The 21858-nt window shown below is 38.6% G+C and overlaps 1 protein-coding gene across 7 annotated transcripts in view; it reads right to left on the bottom strand.

The window, feature by feature from the left end:
• Positions 1-21858, bottom strand: part of BCAS3 (BCAS3 microtubule associated cell migration factor) — a 301210-nt gene that overhangs the window by 220338 nt on the left and 59014 nt on the right. For all 7 annotated transcript variants that reach the window (XM_042830111.1, XM_042830112.1, XM_042830110.1 and 4 more), the window contains exons 12-13: positions 21449-21619; positions 13422-13515 (exon numbers count right to left, since the gene is read on the bottom strand). In XM_042830111.1, the coding sequence (XP_042686045.1) occupies positions 13422-13515; positions 21449-21619 (265 nt within the window). The remainder of the gene's footprint in view (positions 1-13421; positions 13516-21448; positions 21620-21858) is intronic.

Genomic DNA, 21858 nt, shown 5'->3' with positions numbered 1-21858 from the left:
ACACTTGTTACACTGCTCCTGACAACCCACACACTCACTCCACATCCTTCCCTTCTCACTGCTGGGTGCACTGCTATTCCTTTCCAAGAGCCTCAAACCAACCATGGAAGATGTGACCAGGCTTATTCGGTCTGTGTTTTTACGAAACTTGCAACCTACCCATGAACAGCAGCTTTATTTCTACTCACTTAACTCCTCATTGAGGCTGATACTAATCAAAATATACCCAACTGTTAGTGCTCCTGAGCCTTCTTATGCTTCTGAGTATAACATAAATGCCATCACTACAACACTAGGTCTCTGAAAGCTGAATTAAATAAGGAAACCCTGACTTTATTGTAATTCACTAAGAAAAATCAAGTGCATAAAGATATCAAAAAAAATTGAAGATAAATATTAAGAATCAGCAAGTCAAAAGAAACAGAAAACGAGTTATCTTGTATCTGAATGATTACCAGTGAGTGTACTCTGGTGACTGCTCTGCACTTTAGCACTATCAAGACGGTTATATATCTAATCCAAATATCTGGAGGTTGGGGTGGATGTATGGAGTCCACCAGACCTTTGCTATGTCTACCAGATGGCTCAGCACTGTGCTTTATGAGCTAAATCCTACTCAGCAGTTTCAAATGCTAACGGACTACAGCTGATGGCCCAATAAATAGTAAACCTCGAGCAGGATGGGTTTCTCCCTCCCTAAGCTAAAGAACGCACGCTGGGGGCAACAGAGTAAATGAGGGCAAAAGATCAAAGGGAACAGACTCCTTTTCTGAACTCCTCCACAAGGGACACAAACCCACAGCCACCACCATTACAGTGGTGTTTGAGGCTTTGCTCCAGTCGCACAGACTGCAGTAAACATTTAACTGCTGAAATATATTATTGTGTTTTTCTCTTTTAATTGGAATTACAATAAAGTGAATGTTACAGAGGGCGGATAAAATCCTGACCTCCTTGAAGTCTGCAGAGCTTTTGCCACTACATTCAAGATGGGAAATAATTCGACCCCTTTTATATATTTGCGCGTCTTTAATGCTAAGGGGCATTAACAACTCATTAGCAACACCTGCTGTGCTAAATGAGTGTTCTGATAATCATTTTAACGTATTTGTGAATTAATTACAAGCCCATGAAGTACCAAAACAGAGTATATTCACCACCAGTGATACTCGAGCAGATCAACCTCTACAAGTGCCCACACGTCTCTTCAATATATTCAGCATTATATTAAATTTCACCTGTTTTAATTGTAACTGACAAACTTTAATAAAATGCAAGACTTCTATAAAAAGGTGAGGCAAAAAAATCTACACCAAGTTAGCTGACCATATAAAGGTGACAACAGAGCAACCTTCAGTAAAGAAGGTTGAGATTGTATGCAGTAGGATGAAACTAGCTATGGAAAAACAGATTATAAGCAATGGAAGATCAGGACAATATTTTTAAGCTTAAAGAAACAAAAGCCCCCAAACTCTTCTGATCTTGAAGGTGGGCAATCTAAGACTATAAAAAGCACAGAAACAGAAAAAGGGCAGAAACAGCAAATAGCAAAGGACAGGACACCAAGATTCCCCTCTTTGGGGATGTATAACAAAGGGAGAAGTGCTGGCAGTAATCAGAAAAGCCTATCATGGTATACAGGTGGATATCAAGTATTATAAGTTCTATCTGCAGTAAGGAATCAATTCAAACATACTATTCCAGCAGTAAAATATTTGCACGACGATGTGAATTTGATGACTGAGAAATGATTTGTATGTTCTTTCCCCTCCCAAATATCAGAACTCTAAAAGAGGAAATGGGCTCCATTCAAACTTGCTAGGAAATCCTACTGCTGCACTGCTTCTTTCTGGCCTGGGGCAGCTTTCAAAAAGGTTAAATAGTGATGAATTTGAAATACTGATAATCACATCTTTCTAAAATTTAAAAAATGGAGAATTAACACCCTGTACAACACTAGCCCTCTTTTTCAGTACATCTCTTTCATCCACATAACAGGAAGCCCTCAATACAGACTTTCATATACACTTCTCCTCAGGTGTAAGATCCTCTTCCGTGTACTTCCAGGGTAAAAACTGCAGGAAACAAGGAGGGATTTTATTTCAGACTCTTAAAAACAATACTTGCCTAAATCACAGCTATTTGAAAGGAGAGTGATTATTTAATAGAGAACCGTGGGTTTAAAGGAATGTGTCTGTAGAATGAAAATGGGTTTCCTGCAGGGTGGCCTTTAAGGAAAATGGAGAAAAAAACAAGGGAGGGACGTAGATAACTGGAATTTTAAAACTACATAAAAATAAACATGGAAATAGTTTCAGAAAGAGGCCATTCTCACCGACATCAACCTGGCTAATCACTATGAGACAATTTGTTTAAACCACACCTTGTGCTAAACTGCTAGGTCCTCCTTTCTACATTTTTGCTGCAAAGAAATACCCCCTGTCAATAGCTTTCAAGCTACATATTGATATGAATTTGAAATGAATATGAATTGATATCCACATAGCTTTCAAAATCAGGGGGTTTCATCTTCTGCCCAGGCATGTGCAATACTGTGACACAGTCTTTGTATCTGCAATTCACTGAATACGATGCCATTCTGTTATTTTTAATACACGTCTTGAAAGGCAACAATTTAAGTCAAAAATTGGAAGTCAAAATAGAGAAAAAGCAAGGAATTATTCTGTCACTAAATAGCTACTTGTCAGCTTATTTTACTCCAGATGACACATGCAGGAGGGTGATGTTCCAAAGTAAGATTCATCTTGCAAACTTGTTAAGAAAGCTGCATTCGTTAGAAAAGTCCCAGCACTATGAGGACCTGATTGCAGGAAATCAGTGCTTCAGTACATCAGTGTGCCATTATAAAAGACACCTCCAACTTTTAAGTAACCTACATGCTTGATAAAAATCCAATTGCACAGTTTAGGAGGTAGAAAAAAACAAATCTGTTAAACTGCATGGCACTATCAATGCTTTCCAACAATCAAATCAGGCATTTTTCTGCCCACTTGCTCTGATCAATTGGAAAGCCTTTTGCAGGGACATTCCAATTTAAACCTCTTTAACTATTAACTCAAGGCCACCATCACATTTCAATATAGAACATTTAAATAATCAGAGGAATTTCAGGTCTATTAAAGGTGCAGTCAGGCATCCCAAGGAGTATACAGCTTCATCTGTTTCACTGCTGGTCCAACATTAATTTCCTCATTATTAATGGACAGAAAAATGCTTTTGTAGCCAAGGAAGCGTAATTATTTAAAATTTAGATGTGTTGCACTTCACAGCTCTCAGTCACTAATCTGGTAGGAGTAACACTTTGGGAAAGCAGATAATTTACTCACCACATTTTAAAGAAAACCTGATATTTATCAAGAATTGCACTTCTAGTCTTTAATTACCTATTATAAACTTTATCTCTGACATTTAAATAACCATAACTAACAAATCTAAGTACAAAAAGTGTCTGAATATCACTTCCTGGCTTCAGCAATGGAGTCAGAATCCCGTGTAACATCCTTTGCTGATGCAGACTTGCTGCATGACCTTGAGTGGATGACAGCTTCTCAACCTTTTGGCTTACCGCATAGTAGCTTGCAATCCTTAACATTATGAGCCTGAAGTTCTTCCAATTCATTTTCAGTGTACCTTTCTTTTTAAGCACTCCTATGGTAATAAACTGGATTGAAATTGCAGCAATAGCTTTGATTTCTGCTCTTTGTTTCCTACACTGTTTGCAAACGTTTTTTCTAGCCCCTTCTCCTTGCACTGCTGGAATTGTGCCACTATTCATTCAATTAACTGCCCACAACTTGAAAAGTCTCCCACTTCTTTTTCACTGAGAACATTTCTTCCTCTCCCAACCTGTTTCTTTGGAATCTTTCTTACATTAATAAACTTGCCCTAAACTCAGCAGCAATCAAGTCTTACTTCCAAAATCTTTCCTGCTGTACATACAAATTTTCACGGTCAAAACATTCACCCTGTTCCAAACTTGCAAGGTAGTTGTATGAATTTACACTACTGTACACAATATGTATTAATTGTATATAATACTATTGATATATGTTACTTAATATATATAGCAGAATGTACCTTGCTCATCCTACAAATCTAAAAGCTGTGCTATTGCCAAACTGAAGGCACATTTGAGTATTGCTATAGGAATGTCATAATTATAGTATTTCCACTTTCTTTTCAAGAGCTTGTACCAAAAAAGATTGCTTTTAACTACACCCCCAGATGGTAAGAAGAACATGACAGAACCCTGCAGCTGACAAACTTCTGTAGACACACATAGGATGTGCACAGAAAAGCCTGTACTCAAACAGGCTGTCCCAGAAGACCACCACCAGGCTTCTGTAACAAAACATCCTTCCCAGAGGCTGTAAGTCTAGCTACTTGCCTCAACAAAATTGGCAACTGAAGCACAAGCTCTCAAAAAATAAAATAAAAAATCCAGCACAGGATAATTCTCATCTTTCCCAGCTACCCACAGCCACCTACTGGATTTTATGCAGATACAGTTCTTGGCGGTGAAGCCTTCCCTCCTCAGTGTAACTGAGAAACAAGACAATGCTTGCAGTAACAGACACAAATGATTTACATTTCAAGTAGGTGCACGAGCTTCTGCTCTGAACTTGACTCCCAAAGCAATCCTCACGGTGTCTGACTGATGGGGGACAGCAAAAGCAAACAGCAGAAACCGGGCAAAATCCTGAAGTGCTGCAATCCGTTACTGGCCTGCCCCATTCCAGTGCATTACTGTGCAGCTATGGCTTCCCACAGGAATCCATGCCCAGGGCTGTGCCAGCCAGCCAGCCAACGGAGGCCCCGATGCCAGGCAGGTGGGAGCAGGGCCTGCCGCTCAGGCACAGCGCTGCTGATGAACATGGGTGGAAAAGGGAATTCAGACCTACGTCCCATTCCCCATTCTGCCTCTCCCAGGAGCTCAGCCTGCTTACAGAACCATTCACTAGATCGGTGTGCTTAACCTCGTGCTTCCACAGAGTGCAGAGTAAGAAGATGGACAGAAGATGTTACTCAGAATCAAACCTGACACATCGATATGCTCCAAATTAGAGAACATATTTAAAATGTAGGACTGACTTCTCTCTGCTTTTATCTATAAATTGCTAAAATGATTTTTTCACATTCCCCTCACTCACACTTATGCATCCTTAAGACCTCATGTCTGAGAAGCATTGCAGCAATCAGCACAGAGCTCCCAAAGTACTCTTCTGTGCGGAGGTTAAAAACAACTGATAAGTATGGCAGTCCTGCGAAGGACTGATTCACATTATCTTCAGCTAAGGAGAGCCTGGTTCTGCTTCTTGGGATAAGCCAGAAATTGTTCTCCACTTATGTAAGACTATCCCAATTCAATGGCACAGAAGAATACAGAAAATCAAAGGCAGTATGGCCACGTGATTAGTTGCCACAGTGGATAGCTGGCATCTCTAACGCTTGTAATGAATGGTGCCAGCTTTAGGAACAAAAATTAATTGTCTCAAATTTCTATAAGAGCCGAGAGGCAAGTATCTCAGCAACCTGGCAGAAACACAGCACACTGCCTGGAAAAATGCTACCAGAGTTCAGCTGGAGGCGGGGGATTTTACTTCAGACATGGAGGTTATTCACCCCGACACCCACTTACAGCACGAATGCAGCAGCCAGAAAGCGAGGAGATTTCTCAGCTTGGTAAAGCATATTCTCTTTTTGTCCTACCGCCGCTGACTCCACCACAATCCTGACTGAGAACTTACTCTGCCAGAACGTACAAATTAACTGCAACAGCCTACAAATGGCATTTCTACCTAATTTTCACATGAAACTCTCCTTCTGCAGCCCACGCCATGGTGTAAAACACAAGTGGGCTGCAATTTCCCTTCAGGCTTACAAAGTCACTATGGGGAAAAATAAAAACGAAAGAATAAAAGCCTATCAGCAACCGCTAGCGCTGCCTGGGAAGGAGACAGCAGAGCACACGCTGCCTGCGCTCCTGCAGCACCCTCCACTCGCAGGGCTGCCGCTGTGCTCCCACAGAGTATGCATCAGGGAAAGCAGATGATATAAAACATACCTTCCTCTGCAAGCAGAAGAGGATCTGGCCCTTCTTCCCCTCTACAGGGAGGAGAGAACGAAACTTATTGACCCGTGCACTAGATAAATGAACAGACTATCCATTAACCAGTGAATTGCACAGAATGAAATTATGTTAGAGACAATAAAATGAATATGATTTTAAAGTGTTCATTAAAACTGTCACCAACAATCTGAAATTTAACCTATAAACCACAGCTATCATTCATATAACATAGAAAAAGCTTGCCAAAAACCATCATTAACCTGTACAATGATCAATAATTTTGACATACAGTAAATTTTGTTTCAAACTGAAATACCTATAACCAATTATAAAATATTTTCCTAGACATGACAAGAAAGCAGCTAAGCCTGGCACATGTTCATTAGCTGAAAACCTCAGCCCTGGAGAATGCGCTTCATTCAGGTATCAGTGAGAAAACCTCTGCAACTGGAAAGCACGTTCTTGGGCAGTCAAAAACCAGCCTGAAGTTGTATCTTACAGAATCCTAATTTTAGGACCCCAAACTGTACCAATAAACAGAAGCTACCTATCTGCTATAATGCTGAATGTAAATACTGAGAAGTTCCTTCTTCAAATAATTTTAAAAACTGTCCCACGTTTGTGGATGGAAGATAGCACAGTGGGAGACATTTACGAAAGTAAAAGTGAAAATAAATAACAAAGGTACAGAGATAAAAAGCAGAGGGCTTGGGTGTTTCCAGGCCTCCTGATAACAGCTGGTATGGCGTTACAAATAGAAGAGTTGCAGGGTTAGACTCAAAAGCTGAGCCCTCTGCTTCCCAGCACGCTTAGCAGCCCAGCATCATTTCAGGGCTTCACATCAGGATGAAGGTGAAAAGAACTGCTGTAACTCCAAACGCTACAACTTTTGTATTAAAGCCCTTTATCTACACAACTCCCCACATTTCAGTAATTGACTATTCATCATCTTCAAAACACTAGTAAGACTATACACTGAACTCCAAAACATTCCACATTTAAGTAAGAAGTTAAAATAGAAAAGAAGGCTTTCAGCATCACCATATATAATGTTTTATAAAGCTTGGTGTCTCCATAAAATGCTCTGTTTTCCAACAGGGTGGAGAGGAAGCTTATTCTAAAATGTGCTTAATAGAAATGGTAATATAATGTAAAACCCGATCTGTATGGAAGTGATTTCTGAAACACTGATCTTATTTCCTTCCTTACGGATTCTATTTTGATTGCATTATCTATGGTTTTACAGAACTTGCACAAGTGTGGACAGCAATGTATTTAGCAGCTAATGCTCAGTGTGAGCACAAATAAAAGGTCTAATTTTCTTTTAAATGTGGCGAAGTAAAGACAATTTACCAAAATAAAACCACAGCCCCAGAGTCTCTAAAATTACTCTTAAAAGCAAATATAACCATTTCGATAAGACGGAGAGACGTGTATAATTTACACACAAGTTGGTTTTAATTATCACAGTTCATAAAGGCTTTTATACCTCAGATCTCTCAAAAGGAACAGAGGAATTTTGTTAGTTTTTAACGTGGTAAAAATTCATATAAAGATCCTCCCTTTCTAAAACTGAGATCCTTTCAGCACGTGCATTTTGCTGAAAGAGCTCCACGGCAGATCCCAGATTCCCGATGCTTATCGGCTGTGTGATTTACAGACATCATACACTGGAGGAGTCTCACCAATGGTGACTCCGTTTCAACTCGAGGGGACTCCTCTCACCACCCAGATCGCCGTGTCCGAATCACAGCGCTGAGCCGCAGCGCTCCCTGCCAACATCATAAATGCTGCCATTAAAATATTTGTTTTAATTCTGACCTCAGAGTCACAGCTAATAAACAAGAAAGGCAATGAGAAATTGAAAAACAAACTAAATGCAGCTGTTGGACTGGCCGTTTCACAACTGCGTTTAACTGCATCCTTTAATTTCATGTCTATGAATAGAAGCCATACACCACAGCCTGCGTGCCAGCCAGCCGACCAAGCAGCATTTGCTTTGGAGTTCACTTCGCTCCGTTATTCCGTCACGTAAATTTCACTGTGTTTTTAACTTTTCCTTCGAGATGTGGTCTGTAAACAATGACTGTTTGCTGGTGGTTTCTCATTAGGACACGTTCGAGCAATGGACAGAGTCTGTGTAATTTTTCCATAATCCTTCTCACACACAAGGGGCACAGAATTTTTTTGTGCATGTATAATGTGTTTGCATGTGTGTCAGTGCTGAGCCCATTGAAGTGCATCCAGTGATGGGATGATTAATGCCATAGAAATGATGCATTACAAAACCCCATGAAAGAACTAGATACGGGGAGTGTGGCACAAAGCTCCTGCTGTGCCCAAAACTTACTCATGTACCTTTAAAAATAAAAGCACGGGTGGTTTTTTCCCCATTATGCTTTTATAAAAATCCATGCAAATAATTTGCCAGAATGCCTAGGATTTAAAATACGTACAAGGTAGAGAATCAGGAACTTGAACGTACTTGAAAGTAATATGTTTAGAAATGGTAGGAGGCCACATTCCTTTAATATTGTAGATAAAAATGAAGAAGCAGATGAATAAAAATTGGGATAGTATGAAAACTACAATTTCCAATTCATTTTGGAATATATTCCTCAGCTATACAGGAAAAGTATAATGGTATTTTGGAAAAAAAAAAAAAAAAGTACAAGCTTTGATGTGTTTTTCAAACGTGAAACAATTCCCCCCTTCTCAGTTTTCAGGTTCTTACATGAAAAGAAAAAAAGCCAGAATCTCATTGCCCTCCAAAACGAAACATTTTCTTTCCCTCGGGGGTGGGCAGCAAATTTTCACTGAAAAATAATAATAATAATAATAACAACCATTCATTTTAATCATGGAAATCTAAAATCCAAATAATATATACCCTATGAAGTTTGTATTTGGGATGGCTTACACAAAACAAGAGGCAGCAGTTCTCATGCCTCCCAGATCACTTTTCAGTCTTAATTCTCAATCTGGGATACTTGCACCCACAACCTCACTTGAGTCCCAAGGCCTTACAAGAAAGTAACACAACAAATGCTTTGGACCAATATTAAAGGGAATAGCAAAAAAACCCCAAAACACTTAAATGAAGCAGAATACAGAAATTTCCATAGCAGCTCATGCCAGAGGCCTGGGCAGACTAGTGCATTTATTGACTTTAACAACAGTGACTAACAACCATCTCAATGTCTACGATGGAAGAAAGTGAATTAGTTTTAATGGACTATGGCTGACATCAGAATTGGTGAGGTTTTTTCCTCCTCTCTAAGTTACAACATCAAATAATACAATATAATGAAAAATGAGGATGTTTGTACTGTTCTTTCAGTCTCCAGTCTAGACACACTCTATTTTAGATTTAATCCAGTTTATCATTGAGCAACTGATTCTAATTGGTAGCATTTAATCCTTTCCCTTCCCTTTACTCATTTCCTCTCCCCATTTCAGACGCTGCATACACTTACAATTCCTGACAGACCTTCACCATCATTTTAAAAACTTGGAGGCTTTCCTCAAAGTAAGTAATCCCCTATAGTGTATTCCTTCCTTTTGTGAACTTCCAAAATTTAGTCCATGGCATTTTCATCCAGAGCCTACATAATAAACTCCTCTTGATCTCCATCATGTAGCAGATAGGGCTCTTCTGTGATACTGCACTGACTGTGACACTCTGTCAGCTGTTGGTGTGGTTTGTTGTTTTTCATATGTGTGTGTGTGTGTGTGTGTGTGTGGATTAGGAGACTAATGACAAATTCTTTCACAATATTATACTGACAAAAAAATCCTAGTAACCCGAAAAATCTTGTGAGAATTTTTCTCCTGAGTACATTTGAAATATAGGAGAAATTCAACCATGATGAAGACACAGCTTAGTGTCAGTACTGCTGTTTTATATTATATAAAACTCTTACAGGATGTGCAATTATTACTGTTTGTACGTAACTCGTGTCTTTAAAATCTTACAGTTCTGGCATGCAAATTGGAATGAAGACTGTGGTCCTGTAAAGCACACTAACAGAGCACACAATACATTCATCAAATAAAACCAATCACTCAGATGACTTATTTGTAACTCAAGCTTGTCTAGCAACATCCTAGGTCATTTTTGTGCAGCCAAGGTGTACCAGCTGTGATCCTATAAAAGACAGCCTTGTTCCTGGACCCACGCTGAAGCTATCCATGTTTTTCCCACAAAAAAGTGTGATTAGAAAAAATATGATGTGTACACTAATGAATTCTGAAAAATTCATCTAAATTACCTGAATGCTAATTAGTAATTTTTGTGGGGACACCATGCATAATAAAACAGCCCTGAATTCATCTGAAAGTGAACGTTCAAGCTAAAATAAACCATCCCATACTAACGCTGAGTAAAAGCACCCACACAGAAGCTTAAAGTGATTTTCATTTAGTAAGTGAATTCAACTAAGCATTCTTAGAATCTTTTTGTGAGTATAAACTTCTTGTTTCCACTACATCAACATATATGCCAGAGGTACAGTCTCCAGTCCATGAATATTACTTCACTTCCTCGTATTTCTTAACTCTCTTCTTGAAAGGTTTTAATGAAAGTCTTCCTAAAAGCTAGAAACCTTCTTCCTTTGTCCAAAAATATAAGGGTGGACCTGATGCTTACCACAGCCTGCAGCAGCTGCCTTTCACTGACACCCACAGTGCCCTCTATGCACGCTCAGCAATGCTATTTCAGAAGCTTCTTAGCTGTATTACAGCAGGATTTTCAGAGCAGCCATAGACCTAATTAAATAAACTAACTGACTGTACGCCAAGTTTACTCTGTGTTTGCATACCTCTAAAACAGAAAAGAAAAAATTTCAGTGGCTTGGCTTGAACCTGAAGAAAAGGTGAATCTAAGTAAGTCCTTACAAAAATGTCTCCAGAGCACAGTGAAGTACTGTGCAGAGACACCTCTGCTTGTTCCTTTGCGATTTGGCCTTGTAATGCAGCTGATGCCAAGGGCCACACTTACAGCAAGTTCTGGTTGCCCCTCGAGCCAGCTCAGACATCCTCACCAATTATTTGCATTGCAGAGGAATAAGAAAGAATTCTTCTTGTTTCTAAAGAAAAAACTGAGGAAACATATGACTTTGCCATTGACTGACATCAGTGAGCCTCTTCTCCCTTCTCTTGGATTTCCTCTCTACAACAAAGCAATATATTACTCCTTTTCAGGAACTACTCAAGAACTGAATCTGTAAATTTTCTCCTGCTAATTCCTTACAACTTATTATCACATCCCTTGCAAGCACGTTGATTGGTATGAAAGCATGTAGCACAAACCCCCAGCATTATCTGACTGGGGATCAGTACCTTCATGGCCGTGGCACTCCGTTCCGTTGCTTTACTACACAGAAATCACACACATCTGTACTTTATGTCCACTGAACATCAGTGGCTTCCAGAATCAGTGGTAGGTTTCTGTTTGTTGTTGCTTTGTGACTTTTTTTTTTTAAATAATGTTTAAGTTTTTACAGACCTGAAGAACCCACGAGCCCTTCAGATGAGACATGATGAAACCAGGATATTTGATCAGACACAGATAATAAAGCAGTTCACTAAAATAGATCACTGTCTGCCTTTTTGGCAGCAGCTTGCACTCACCATGTCCTATTGCAGCATCACAGACAGCACTTCGACTTATGAGTAAAGGTGTTTTTCCAGTACAAGCAGCCAACAGAAGATGACAGTATCAAAAGCCACTTGTTTTGTTCTGTTTTGTAATGAAAGCAGCTGACTGGCAATACACCACGATATAATGGATTAAGATGATGTTATAATACTGGCTTCAAATGAAATTCTGCCTTGAAGCTAAATAAAGAACCCAGGATACATTGTGAAGTGCTGCTTTCATACTGGAAGCAGCTGAGGTAATAGTTTTCAACTGTTTTGGTATTGCTCTGTACTCAAGACATGCAGTATGATTCAGTACCTCGCTGTAAATCATCCCCCCAGCAAACATCTCATAATGCATTACGTGCAAGCTGTCAAAAATAAAGGATTGGAAAAAGCATCTTCCCTTGAAATATGTTACTGCACCATCAGACCTCAGGTAACAGTCTGCTACATCACATCAAAGAACCTTAATTTTAGTACCTGAGTAAAGCAAGGGAACCAGATTATGATACTAGCAATCCAATAGTATGCAAATATTCAGTTAAAAAAAAAAAAAGATAATTTGCTTTTGCATGAACTCTGCTTGCCATACACTTATATGATCATAAAATTATCTTAAGAAAACATTCAATTAATATCTTTACAGTGTTCTAATTTAAGCAGCCCTTTTGCTTAATTGGCCTTACTTGACTCTACTATATTTATTACCTCCCTGCCACACTACAAAGCAAAAATAATACTGTTCAAAAAACTGACATGGTTGATTCTCAGTTATATCCAAAGAGTTCCACAACAAAATCTCTTAAGTAACAGAAGAAAACACAACCAGAGGAGAATACAGTTTTTATGTCAAAAACTCACAGTGAAAACACTGCGAACTGCACACAACTACTAAAGGGTTCTGACATAACAGATGGGATGTCAGAATAAGACCAACTGGTCACTGAGAGTGAAAACGTAAATGACAGACACTGAGCTTTATTCTTTGAAATCTGACTTCATCCCCAAGTTCCCTGTGCCATTTGCTACATTCTAGAAACCATTCATTTTGGCCAGAGGAAGCTGTTGATTCACCGGCCATTTCTTCCACTGCTCCAGCAATCAACCATTTTTTGCTGTCTTGAAATGGGATAATAAGCATGTTAGTTGTCACAGGAAGATTTATTAACAGATGAGATCTCTGCCACCCACAGTAATTCTTCATTTATTGAGTGGAATGGGAATTTTTGATGAGTTTCTTAGAAGTATTTTCAGATTAGAGATGATCTTACTTAGAAGTAAGAGGTACAACTGCGAATGTTTGAAGAACAAAACACGTAACATTGCATTAAGTTCCCTTAGAAACCAGTGTCAGTGAAGTCACTCATTTTATTTTAATATTTATGGAGCAGTATGATTTAATAAACATGCTGATCCTCTGGATACCTGCGTGTCAGAATATCTGGATCCTGGGCCAGCAGGACAGCCAACAAAACAGACTTCCTCAGTCCTTTGTGAATTGCTAGACTCATTTATACCATAGCATAACAGCTATTTCAGTTTGAAATTTCCAGAAAATTCAAATTCACCAGTGTATGACATTTGACACTGAACAGAACTGGTCAGTTATAATAGCAGTCCGTGTGGTTTACTTGTTAAAAACAAAAACAACAAAAAACTATTGCATCAAATTAGTAAAGTAACTTACCACTGGGGTTAAAAGCCATGCAGCAAATCGGCTTTTCGTGTGCGGGGAAGTGGGCCACAATACCATCACTGTCAGAGTCCTCACTGACAAGTACCTGCGTAATAGTAATGGAGACGCAGTAAGGTTAGTAAATTAAAATACACTTAATTGAAAATATCATGTTACTGGCACAGGATTTGTTTTATAGGATATACACAGTGGAATGAACTTGAAATATGACTGCATGTGAACTAAATACAATCTTCTGCAATTTTGTCAGATAAAGAGTGAGAAACACTTAAATAACCTGCTGGAGGAGCTCAAGGCCGGGTTGGAGGATGCCCTGGGCAGCCTGGACTGATGCCTGACGTAGTGGTTGGCAGCCCTGCCCATGGAAAGGGACTGAAACTAAAAGCATCACTGGTGTCTAATTCTTTGTAAAGGAAAAGATATTCTTACAGTTGTGGAAGAGAACCAAAAGATGCGTGGATGAAACATATGCAAGAGCTTAGTAAGTATTTTATTCCTTGGTTACACTATGTTATAGACTAACTTAAGAAAAAGAGTGAGAAAGAACTATCAGAAAAGCACTTAAGAAAATGGTATCTGCAGTAAGCAAGAACACCTTCTTAATATGGAGATAATAGTGCAAAATGCCCCATTTCAAATTCAGAATAGTTTGTTTGCTGCTTCCAAAACAATCCAAAATGTTTCTAATACTTCCTATTCCTAACAGATATCAGAATAATTTGAAGATATTTTTATGCTTCAAAAAGAGAAATCATCTTTAAATGTTTAAAGAAGTCACGTAATATGGATGCAGAGCCTGCGCCTGACTTACTTTAAACGTTCCAATTACTTGGCACTGTCACATAAGCACAATTATGGTTTTGCTTTCCGTTGTCAGCATTCCGTGCTCATTCCAGAACCACTAACCAAAGGGTCTGGAGATCTTCCTAAGAGCTTTTCAAAGAAACTGTGTTCTTTTCTCAGGCTACATAAACTGCTATAACAACTTCTATGCATCGTCTTTGCACAACCTCCACTTTTAGGTAACAAAGACTTATCCAAAACATTTCACTAATTAAAAGCATGTGATAAAGTAGCACATAAACCAGCCGTGCAAACCAAACTGAAGGGCTTCTAAGTCCAATCCATTAAACAAAACTATTTAATCTAAGAAATGTAGAGATTTGCAGGTATCAGCAGCATCTCAGTCACTGCTAAAGCCATCCATACCACAGCGTGTCTCCTTTCACAGACTGCAAAGTGGATGAATTCAGCATGTACTTTGTTGTTGTATTTAATCTAATGGTAACTGCACCCCCCTCACCATCACTGCTTACAATCAATTTCCTGAAATTACACCTTTATGTTTAAGCTACAAGTTTTTTGAAAAATCTGACACTTTCACTATAGAAGCTGATTTTCTGATGCAGCAAACTTATTTTAACTGCACTACAATTCCACTATTTGTGATAGGAAAAAAAAGGAAGAACGATGTACTGGCATAACATCCAGATGAGCTGAGCCAAGTCAAAACAAAAGCAACAAAAAAAACCACCTTCCTTACCAAAAAAATCCTCGAACTGTGGAGAATTCAACACTCCAGTTGTGACCTCCCTACCACTGCAGCCTCAGAGTGCAAATACATGGTTGTGAGGCACACAGGTGGAAACACAACTATGCAACACAGGATGAAGTTAAAGAAATGGTCTTCAAATTTTTAAAAGCAATACAAAAAAATCCTTGTTCCTGAAGCAGGAACGTTCTTCTATTAAATCACCAACTTGTGTTTAAATCCTCAGACTGTACTGCAAGATTTGTCAAGCCCTTTCCCTACACTTCTGCGCTGGAGAGTTAGGCAAAACATTCATCACTTTTTACAATTTCAACACTACAAAGGATGGAAGGGAAAAAAAATAAATCAAAGGAACTGCAGCAGTGGACTTCAGCACACCATCAGCCAGAGCCTCTCTGGATGGGTCCCTTCCAGCTCAGAGCCTTTCCAGCTCTAAAATCACAGCACTGGCTTTTACCATCATATATAACTTAAAGAAAACCAAATTATGTTTATGTAATACAATACGTGCTTTATATCAGAATTTATTATTTTCTGTATTAAAGATTATGGATGTAACTGCATCAACACAATATGTGCCCCTGATTACTGCAGGGAGTGGGACCAGATGACCTTTAAAGGTCCCTTCCAGCTCCAAAAGTTCAATGAAGTAGTGCAGATATATATAGTGCAGGTTTCATGCAGGTAAGGAAGAAGACTGGTGCTGTATAGCAATGGAGGAGATACTCAAAGCCTCTGCCATGCAGCTTCACAGCTTTCAGAAAACACCCTTAATGGGCGCTAAGCTCCTGGGAAGGTGCTGGAGAGAACAGCATTGGTGGGTAGTGAGTGGCACACAGACCAGTGCTGACACTGCACAGCTTGCTCCTTTTGACCAGTTCATGGCTTCTGACCACTGGAAAGAGTGGAGCTGGACATTCTTCTTGGAAATAAGACCAGTGGTACAAATTGCCTAATAACATGTGCACGTTCTCTCAGAGAGCTCGAAGGAAGCAGCTCATTCAGTTTCCCAAAGCATAGAGAAAGACAAATCCCACAGGAATCCCAAGGCTGCAATTTTTTTTCAGTCCAGACAGGCTCTGTTCTCCAAGGTAGAGGCCTCTTAACCACTGTACTGTTAACAGTAAAAGGCCCTACAAAGTCTGTCATTGAAAAAAAGATCATAAATTGTTGCATTACTCTTATAATTGCATCACCGTTGAGGTTCTTAGGGATGCTCAAGTATCTTCCTTGCAGAGTTTCCCATCATTACACATAGAAACCCCATTTAAACAAACAAAAACAAAACCAACTTTCCTCCTAAGATGGAAATCGCCACTCTGCCCAAACATTGTCTCACTGAGAGAGCTTTCAAGAGGAGCCCAGCCTTGGCTGGACCCACTGAGCTCTTGTTCCAGCTCTGTTTTAGTCCAGCAGACCACTGCAGTTGTTAGGAGATGGATAAAGTCCTCTTTATCTCACTCCGAAAGAGAAACAGACATACACCTAGGGGATCATTACATCTGCTATCAGAAAGCAATGTTTGCACTCAGGGCAGGAGACAGCTTAAGCTGAAGCTTTTTTCTCCTATGAAATATTTTTCTTCATTCGTTGCATTTTCCATGCTGCTGAACAGAAGCCACTAGTAATTATGACTTCAATTATTTTAATCCTTAGAGGCAAATTACACCACTTATCCCAGTGGAGACATGTTTTTAAATAAAACATGAAAGTAACCCAAATAAAAATGGACACAAATTTAATCACGCAGGTCCTACTCTTAATAAAATTAAGAAAGCATGATCTAAGCATCATAAAAACAAATAACTTTGGCAATATTTATAAATATGAGTATTATATAATAAAGAGATCTGTGCACATACACTCAAGATCTCTGTTGATTTAGACAGCTGAAGATGGGGCAGTGTCCAACCCAGTTCCTATGGCAAATTCACAAACCCCAGCCCCCTCCAGCTGACCTCCCCAGACAGCCTCCTCCAACTTATAGCCAAGGTCAAACATCAGTGGAAAAGGGCTAAAAGTGATAAATCTGTGGCATTAACTACTGCACTCCTTTTAATAGAATCCAGCATAAACTCAAAACAGCCTCATGCTCAGCCTGAACCATTTATCTGAGACAAAAATGTCTTCTTGACAAAAAACAGATCTCCTTTAATAAAGTAAGGCAGACAGTATTATGCTCTGAGGGAATCCTGTTGCTCTTTTTATATTTATATATAAAAAGAATTCTTCTGTAATACACATAGATATAAAAAGTGAACTAAATTGATGCCAAATATATGAGCATTAGAACATCAAATTAGCTTTTGTGAAAGCTGTTCTTCTAAACAAAAGCCCTGGTGTTAATGATCTGTGGAATTATGTATGTAGTTAAACTTTTATTATTGGATACTTTTTTACCTTCAGAATGAATTTTCACTACAATTCTGCTCCTGATAAGCATCTTTGTTTGGTTCAATTGTTATCAGCTTCTCAGCAAGTGAAAATGAACTTTCAAAACCGCAGCAGCCTACAGTTTTCTGAAAATTCCTCTTTAATGCAATAAAAAGTTAATAGGGAACAGAAAAAAAGGACCAATCACATTTTAAAACTTAAAAAAAAAAAAAGATAATGTGTTGATTTTTAAAGTTATTTTTTAAAATATTTACTCCAATATTTTCATGCATTTTGGATGATCTGTGGAAGCAACACAACGATGCACCATCCATCACATCGCTCCACCAAAAGCATTGAGAACCAAGTTCCGTATTTTTTAAACGGCCAAATATTCTCTGTCAACTAAATGTTGGATGTTTAACAGATTTACATTCCGTCACAAAACTGGAGACTTTTGAGAAAGGTCATTATTGCAGACTACATGTGGGTGGCCTGCTTGATGAATTAATTAAGGATACAGAAACAAAGGTTGAAAGAAAATAATTCTTCGTTTAAACTCAAGCCACTAAGGTCTTACACATTTAATTCCAATTATTGAAAAAGAGGACATCTGTACAGCTTTAGCTTTATCCATTTCAACTAATTAACGGATTCAAATAAATAGTCATTACATCTAACTGAAAAGTTTGCTAACACTTCATTAGAGGGAAGTTTAAACAAGCACACAGCCCTGTTAACATATTTTGGTTTACCACAAAGTTACTTGGGCATCTCAGTAATTATTTTTACTCCCTTTACAAATATATCATGACAGCCCACTCCAATACTTCTACATTCCTATGCATTTATTTAATGCTCCATTCTGTACATTTTCTTAAAGTGGCCTCAATTCTGAAAGTAGGAACTACCATACAGCTGTGGGATATGAGATCTCACTACAGTATCTACATTTGTAGACAATATTAAAAATATTTTCCCCATGAATCTGCAAAACCACATTAGGAGACATCTCTGGTTGTTAATGGTGTATTTTTCAGAGGTAAGGTAGCATGTGAACCTACACCACAGTAGCACTGTGCATTCCATGAGGTGCACTGAGTTCCATCCTGCATTCGTTGCATTGGGTATCTTTGACAAGGCAGACTGCATAAAGAATTGAGTGAAAACCTGAAGCTGTATTTCGTCCTTTTGGCCTATGCACATCCAAACCATGTTCCCTAATTCTTCTGCTAGCAGCTAAACCTGCAGAGCAGCACAAAAATCTCCCCCCACTGAAAAAGTGCTTCTTTCTCCTTCAAAAGGACTCACTCACTTGCCTTATATTTGCTGCTTTTCTTTTCCATTTTCCTTCTCTTTTAAAAATGGCTTTGTTTCCTAGTTCAGCTATATATTTTATCTCAAAGATATATTTTATTACTTGGAAATATTTTATTTCATCATAACAGGTAGATAGAAATCTTTATAGACCTAAAGGAGGTGAGGCATTGCCTGTACATTAGGAGACAGCCGATAAGAAAACAGCTCTCTGCTTCTGAAATTCCCTTTCTTAGTTAGGCTGCCAACTTCTGAAAATGACATATGTGCACAAACAAATACATTTACATAGTTGCTAGGCAAACCTCTGTTGCAAGGGATAAAAGGTTTTCACACTAGAAGTACAGTCCAGAGAACACATGGACAGCATCACTACTTCTTGCAATTCTCCTCTCCATCACTTCTCTATTTTAACAGAAAGGAACACTGTACTTTGGGTGACCACTGGCAGCAAAACCAATCTGCCACAGCAGAGTAAAATAATCTCAGAAATTCATGCCATGAAAAAGAACCAGTGCTAACAATCCTACAGATTTCACATCTTTGTGACGCTCAGCTGCCATTCTACATTGAGGTTTATAGGCAATCACATTCACCGCATTGAGATTGCTCGCCTCATTTAAAGATCAGACTTGCTAGAATGCTTTCCTGAACTGAAGTTTGAACCAATTACGCTACAAGAACAAGCCAGGAGTACCCAAACAGCAGCATGTCATTCCTTACAGGCCTGCACAGGATTGCTGCCAGGCACCCGGGGACAAATCAAGTTGTATCACTGGCAAAGCCAGGCCCTGCCACCTCCAGAGCAGCTGCGTGCACAGAACTGGCGTTTCTGCACGGCAATGGAAACCACCTGGTGTGATGGACAGCAGCTCCGTGGACTGTGAGCATGCACAGCGCTCCTCACACCGGGAGGTTCTTTACTGGGACCAGGTTGGATGACAGCTGTTTTTCAGAGCATATCCAAAACGTGTTTGTTCTCAGCAAACTTTCTCTTTCCTAGACCTACATTTCAGTATGAAAAAAAAAGTAAAAAGTCTTTGGTACCACAAAAATCCAACAACGTGAACTTTTTTTTTTTTTTTCCACAGAAAAGCTCCATAAGATGAATTCTGAAAGTGAATCTTAGCACTGAAAATAAATGATTAATTTAATACTATTTTAAATTTTCAAATAACAAAAATATGAATGTAAGACTTGCAAACAACGAGGGTATCTAAATCAGAGTCTCCTTCCCTGGAGATTCAAGACCAAAATTATTTTACTAGAACTGATAGCTTATTTATGTTACAGCAGCATTATTTGGACAAGGCAAACGTTATCATTTTTACAACTACTTTTCCACAGTGCCCTCTAGGCTTGATAGCTCCTTACTATTGTTAAGGTCAGAGGACAAGTTCATAAAACCTTTAAATCATACATAAGAAGGCTTAAAACCTTAAAAAAAAAAAAAAAAAGATATATAATTTTTTTCCCCTAGGTATATGAAGAGGAATCAAAGCACGGACAACAACCATCAGAAATAATGACTGCATTAAAAAAAGCTTCATGAGAAATTTATGAAGCAGAATTTTTCTTTTTTTTTTTTTTCCCCCAGCAGGATAAGAAGAGTTAAAGGACCTTTTATTTCCAGGAAATAAAAACAAATCAAAAAATCAGACTTGTTCTAAGATCTGCCGTGGTGAGATGTTAGGTGAAATACGTTCTTTTTCCCATTCTCCTCCTCTTTCTTTTTTATAAATTTTATTGTATATTTGCAAGAAGGGCCTCTGATATAAACAATCCCACTGTGATTCTGTGTTATTTGGCTAAATACTTCTAAAATGAATCCTCAGAACAACTACATTTCACACTGCATATTGGGGTGGTTTGGTGTGTTTGTTTTTAAGTAAAATATTCTGTTTTCCTCCGAGGTAAGAAAAGAATGTAATTCAGCTACTGACTTCACACTAATATTTTCTAAATTGTCTGCAATAAGCACAGAAACACAGGGAAAAATAGAAATAAAAAGAAATTGGTTTTTTTCTCTTTTAAATTCAGTAAATGTAAACATTCAGAAGAAAAAAATCTTACAAAAGAAATGAAGTCTGTGAGAGTCAGTATGAATGTTGTCTCCAGGACCAGATACTTACAACTGAAATCACTGACAGAGATGAGCAGAAAAGAAACAGATATCTGCTGTCTGTCACAGAGACAATTAGTCCAAAACATCCATTCAAAGTCTATGGGATAACTGGATGGATTTTTCAGTACATAATTTTGGCTGGGGCACTGTAATGTTACTAGAGAAACACTACAAATACCTCACAAAACAGCATCACATTTGATTATATTTTACTGTACGTAAAATGTAATTTATGTTAAATTACAAGCTTTTGTATCTAATATCCAGCTTCCTTTTTACATTGGAATTAAACAATTCACCGTATTTCTACACAATCACATTTTCCTGCCATATTACATATTAATAAATACCATCAGACTACATACACATTTCAACTGATCAACATAAATCAATGTCAATTAGGAACAAGTGCTAGAGAAACAAAATGTGACACTTCACACTCGATGTTGTCAAAGTGCCACATAAATATGTTCTAAGGACAATATATATTTTGGCGTCGTTTCAGCCCCAAACAGGACTCTGTCACAGCTGTGTGTGCACGTGAAATTTCCTGACCCAGCAAAAAAATCTTATTTCAGAAGTATAAGATACATTTTCCTACGACTTCTGTCAAAACAAATCCTCATTCTGCTTCTGCACAAACTGCATTACCTGTCCTTCTGCCACAGTCTCCGTATCAATGATGGTGATGACCCCAGGCACCAGAGGGCTCCGGCGAACATTGCTATGAGCTAAAATTTCCTCTTCGGTTGCTCCCGAAGGCAGCGTCCCCGTCAGCTGCGTGACGACTTTCCCCACCATGGTGAGCCCAGTCTTTATCGTCTGTAAAATGAAACAGAACCAGCAAATAATGCTTAGGGCTCTTCTGTGGGTCTACTTTGAATTTTTCTTTCCTCAACACAATTAACATTATAACTAGACCGTACACGCACACGAGAAGCACACAAATGTTTTTGTTACTGATACTTTAACTGCAAGATGTCGTATGCAAGAGAAATCTCGTGTAAAGATTTAGCATCCTACCAACTCGATGAATTGGCTTTTATTTCTGATGCAAATGC

The sequence above is a fragment of the Centrocercus urophasianus genome, unplaced genomic scaffold (genome assembly GCF_019232065.1).
Source record: "Centrocercus urophasianus isolate 14NV4802_14NV808 unplaced genomic scaffold, USGS_Curo_1.0 seq_33, whole genome shotgun sequence".
Lineage (NCBI taxonomy): Eukaryota > Metazoa > Chordata > Aves > Galliformes > Phasianidae > Centrocercus > Centrocercus urophasianus.
The sequence above is the reverse complement of the archived record's forward strand: the minus strand, read 5'-3'. Positions and strand labels throughout refer to the sequence as shown.